The sequence below is a fragment of the Oncorhynchus mykiss genome, chromosome 18, assembly GCF_057628025.1.
Source record: "Oncorhynchus mykiss isolate SJ-2025 chromosome 18, ASM5762802v1, whole genome shotgun sequence".
NCBI classification, from domain to species: Eukaryota; Metazoa; Chordata; class Actinopteri; order Salmoniformes; family Salmonidae; genus Oncorhynchus; species Oncorhynchus mykiss.
The window spans coordinates 41,952,639-41,957,815 of NC_143039.1; the positions used below are offsets into that span (position 1 = coordinate 41,952,639).

The 5,177-nt window shown below is 40.8% G+C and overlaps 1 protein-coding gene across 1 annotated transcript; it reads right to left on the reverse strand.

Moving 5' to 3' along the window:
* Positions 1 to 1,910: 1,910 nt before the first annotated feature.
* gdf6b (growth differentiation factor 6b) lies at positions 1,911 to 3,806 on the reverse strand. Its single transcript, XM_021571709.3, has 2 exons — positions 3,329 to 3,806; positions 1,911 to 2,927 (listed from the first exon to the last, which is right to left on the reverse strand). Exons 1-2 carry the CDS (start codon positions 3,681 to 3,683, stop codon positions 2,029 to 2,031), a joined length of 1,254 nt encoding a protein of 417 aa, XP_021427384.3. The 5' UTR covers positions 3,684 to 3,806; the 3' UTR covers positions 1,911 to 2,028.
* Between the last annotated feature and the right edge of the window lie 1,371 nt (positions 3,807 to 5,177).

A 5,177-nucleotide genomic window follows, 5' to 3' on the forward strand; every position in this document is an offset into this window, starting at 1 on the left:
ATCAAGGGTGTATTCATTCCGCAGATTCTGTTGAAAAACATTTTTGAAACTTAAGCAAACGGAACGAAATGAGGATAAACATTCCTGAGTTTGTCCAATAGAAACTCTTGTTTGCAACTGTCGGACTAATGATCACAACCTTGATCAGCTAGATGCAGGCAAGAGTGTTCAAGGTGGTACTGAATGTGTCACTGTCTGTCTCCTTGATTAATCGACCTGTGCATCTATGTGGTAAATTTCATTCATAGGCTAAATTGTAGCAACCTCATGATGGGTACATGAAAAATGTAAGTATCATAGCCTAAAACTGTTGATGTTACATTGAGCTGGGTGAATGAAATATGAATAACAGTCATCCAATATGCTGTAATAGAAATAAAGCCATGCTCATAAAGAAAATATTAGTCCTCCCTCATCTTAAACGTCACCGACCGCCACTCGACTATAGTGACACTGCACAATCGAGTAACGCAATGATACACATATTTTGGAAAATATAATCAAAATACATAATACAAAAAAGATCATTTAATATACTATTATATAAAACATGTAACCTTAACAGGTAAAAAAAGGAATATATAATTTGGTTGTCATTGAAAATAAGAATTTGTTCTTAACTGAGTTGCCTAGTTAAGGGAAATAAAAAACATTTGTAAATCTGTTTTAAATTTGTTAGAGAATATTAAATAAATTGGTTTTGAGTTCCAGTAGAAAATAGAAAGTAAAATACAAAATCCAACAAAGATGACTCTAAAGTAACACGTCTATAAACTATGGAGCAGTATATCATTGCAAAAACACAGGGGTCTTTTTTTCTGACTGGTAATAATTTCCTGTTTTAACAGTTAAGGCTCCCTCATTCTTTGCTTGTTCAAATCTACACCAGAAGTTTTACAAAATACAATCTTTAAAGTTTTGAAATATAAACAAACAGCAACTTTTAAGACTTTCTGAAACCATAATTTATAAGGTCTTCATAGATGCTTTACAAACCCCATACTGTACGTTACCTTTGAAATAGTATGAATTTTCTTATTAATACATACGTTCTGAACCATCTACACATGGTTCATGAAGGCTTTGTTAAGCCTTCAAAGTTGTTGTTCATTTATGGGACCTGAAATACAATCTTGTACAGGACCAAAACATGATAGGTATTAAACCCCGACAGCAAACTCCAACAACAAAAATATAATAACTTATTGATAGAACATAAATTATAATTTCCATATCAAGTGCTTACATATGGTAATATGAATCTCAGTGCATTACAGGAAAAGGCTCATGGGCATTATTTTATCACCTTGTATCTAACCACAACATGACTACGTCCAAAATGGCACCTAATTCCCTATATATTGTGTGCACTACACTATGTAGCTATGTAGGGAATAGGGTGCCATTTGGAACACAGACTGAGCCCTTGGCTAAGTAGTCTAAGCCTGGGGGCATTTTGGGTGGGAGTGCACTTGAATTACACAGATGTTGCAACTCAATAAGGCTTTACATTCTGAGTAGCACTCAAGCATCCTCTCGAGTCAAAGGCCAAGCCAAGGAGCTATGAAAGGACTTCTGCTGTTTGAATTATGTTTTTACATTGATATGACACATTTTGATTTTCAGTCATTTGCTGGGTGTTTAGAAGTGTCCCTCCCGTTAACTGGTAAATAAAAACACGTAACAGGGTTCAGGGAAGAAGTAGCCTCGCTTACCAGTCTTAAACTGAGAACCAGACCAGGGAAGAAGAAATGAACATGGCTTAGTTTGGGGCAGGTGATTATTAATCCCACCACACCATTTTACAATATTAGACAAGGCGCTCTGGTCCCAAATGACACCCTATTGCCTATATAGTGCTCTACTTTTGACCAGAGCCCTATAGATCAAAAGTAGTGCACTACATAGTGAAAAGGGTGCCATTTGGGATGCAGCCCATCAGGTAGCTTAAAGTATTGCCTTCACACCAGATAGGCCCTGATGATCACATTTCATTCCCACTCAAAACACAGCCTTTCCAAAAAGGCATTACCTACAACCACACGACTCTACCACCATATCCTCATACTGCTTATACACCACATTATTTCCTGAGTCGATGTAGAGAATACTGATAGGGCTGAGTTTGGACGGGGCACAGCAGCTAGGAGGCATGTTGCTGGGGTTCATAGAATTCATAAGGGTCTGTATGATGGCATGGTTTGTGGGCTCTAGATGTGACCTCAGAGGAAAGTCACACACGCCCTCACAGTGGTACGCCTCGTAATCCAGAGGAGCGATGATCCAATCGTCCCAGCCCAGCTCTCTGAAGTTCACATGCAACGGCTTCTTGCTGCATCTCGATTTTGACTTTTTGCCATGCCTCTTCCCATGGCGATTCTTCAATATCGCCGTCCTGCGTCTCCGGCTGGCTTTGGAATTAGAACGAGGGCCCCTCTCTTTCCCCTTTTCCCCATGGCCAATCAATGTCCTTCCTTCTCTCCTTTCACTGAAAAGGGTCTGTCTCTTCTTGGACCTGGTGAACACCACTAAAATGGCCTTCTTTTGTTGTGAGCGACCATTTCTGTGAAAGCCCAGATGATGCAAGTCAAGCTCCCTCTCAGTGTTGTCCAGCATGGCCTTGACCTCCAGACAGAACTGGCTCCCCTGTGTGAGGTGATCCCTGTCCTTAAATATTTCCCACACATCCAGCACCTCCCATCTGGGCCGATGGGACTCCTGAAGATCCAACGTTCTGGAATCCAGCAGCTGCTGAGAGCGGCAGGAGAGTAGCTGAATGTCCACTGGCTCCATTTCCGACATCCTGAAATTCCCAGACACTTTGGTGTATATCCTCAACTCAGCCCCCAGCACCTCGGCTCTGTCTGAGAGGGTTGAGACGTCAAACAGATACTGCTGTCTTCGCAAAGGGGAGAGTGGGAGGTCATCTGTGAAAGGCATTAAATAATTGCAGTCAGATACTTTTTCGGGGGAGAGCATTCTTTAAAGAAATTACTTTCATGCAATAGGATTTTTTCCCCCTTGTTTATCTTCAGTTTATGAAAATCACACTGACAATTTCAAAACAGTCCACCTATAATATAATAGGCTGTAAATATGAGTATTTTAGCATTAAATGGAGGATTAGTTCAATCTTGTAGATTGATTGTAGATTTGGGATTTTTTTATTCACAAGAGATACAACATGACTGATATATACAGTCAGGAATGTGGCTACGTTACACAAACATTCAACACATTTACTAGGCTACAGCATGGTGAGTGGAGGAGGGAAACATTCCAAATGGAAACTGCTATTTTAAACGTGTCTTCAATGGTTTTTACATACCTTGTCCGATGTCCACAAAACTTGCTATAGTGTTAGCTGCTTTTGACGACCGAAAGAAACTTGCGTTCAGCCCCAATTTTTCGGCTGTAGAGAAAGTCTTGTAAATTGAAAGCATGTAGTCGTGTGGTTCAACTGAATCTTTGAACCCACTCTTGTAATACCGCTCATTTGATGATGATGATGATGATGATGAGTAGATATCTTTGAAATATTTTGCCTCTCGTCCATCAAATACTTTCGGGACCTTGCTGCTCTTTGAGGCAGACGGAAGGAAAATAGTAAATGATTGAAAACATGGTAAATCCCATACACATGTGAGGACCGCGTAAAATGTGGTTATTTGATAGAAATCCATAATTTTCAAGAATAAATAGATTGATAAAAAAAACGTCAGCGAAATGTCAAATATGTGTCAGAGTAGATGCTTAGTATGTGGCGAAGGGACCACGGGCACTATCGAAGCTGGACTTCATCCACATTCAACAAGTGCCGACTTTGCAGTGTGCTCCACACGGGATCGTCAACTGGGCTAAAAGGAGCGCAAAAACACGCCCAGCTTGGAATTCACTCGCTGCTAATAGTGGACCGGCGGGTTCTAACTTATATCATGGTAGGAAAGCAATCAAAGCATCATGTCCTAGTTTACTATCCTGGTAAAGACATGGTCAAATACAAAGACTTCCAGGAGCCTGACACAACAGCCGTCATGTATTTCTTAGCTATCATGTTACCTTCAGCAGGTGTACTTCTTCATATGCATTCGTGTGTTCTATTTACTTCAAATGTTGGCTCTCCTTCCCATGACACAGTTCTTAAACAACACTGGTGAGTTCTGTCGGTTTAAAACATTATTCATTTCAACAGCATTCCTTGTTGAAATTAGGCTACATCTAATATCCAGTCATGATTGTGTCTCTACAGCCATTTCAGCGCATTCCTCAAGAATCGAACTATTACAATTTATGGAGGTTTCCGCCCCCTAGTGAATAAACTACGCAAGCGCTTGGACAGAAAGAAGACGATCGATGATCCTTTCAGCACCATGGATAGCGTCTTATCATAGAACAACATGACAAGCTTTAAAAGAGCAGTGGTGGAACAAGTAGAATCCCAATCGTCATACTTGAGTAAAAGTAAAGATACCTTAATAGAAAAGAGTAGTAGTCTAAAGTTACTTGAGTAAACGTCTAAAAGTATTTGGTTTTCAATATAACTATACTGTCTATACAAAAGTATGTGGACACCCTTTCTAATTAATGGATTTGGCTATTTCAGCCACACCTGTTACTGAAGGGTGTATGCAATGTAAATGTCTAGGAGCAACAATGGATCAGCTGCAAAGTGGTATGCCACACAAGCTCAAAGACCGGTTGCGCCGAGTGCTGAAACACGTAGCGCATAAAAATCGTCTGTCCTCGGTTGTTGCAACACTTACTATCGAGTTCCAAACTGCCTCTGAAAGCAACATCAGCACAAGAACTGTTAGTCGGGGGGTTCTTGAAATGTGTTTCCATGGCGGAGCAGCCTAAGATAACCAAGCGCAATCCCAAGCATCAGCTGGAGTGGTGGAAAGCTCTCTGCCATTGGACTCTGGAGCAGTGGAAACGAGTTCTCTAGAGCAGTGGTTCCCAAACTTTTTATAGTCCCGTACCCCTTCAAACATTCAACCTCCAGCTGCTACCCCCTCTAGCACCAGGGTCAGCGCACTTTCAAATGTTGTTTTTTGCCATCATTGTAAGCCTGCCACACACACACTATACGATACATTTATTAAACATAAGAATGAGTGTGAGTTTTTATCACAACCCGGCTCGTGGGAAGTGACAAAGAGCTCTTATAGGACCAGGGC

Bases quoted from the DNA above. Each gene is read 5' to 3' on its own strand.
- gdf6b (XM_021571709.3), bottom strand. From the start codon at position 3,683: ATGGATTTCTATCAAATAACCACATTTTACGCGGTCCTCACATGTGTA. The intron at 2,928-3,328 runs GTATGTAAAAAC...TGCCTTTCACAG, and splicing joins TTTTGTGGACATCGGACAAG to ATGACCTCCCACTCTCCCCT.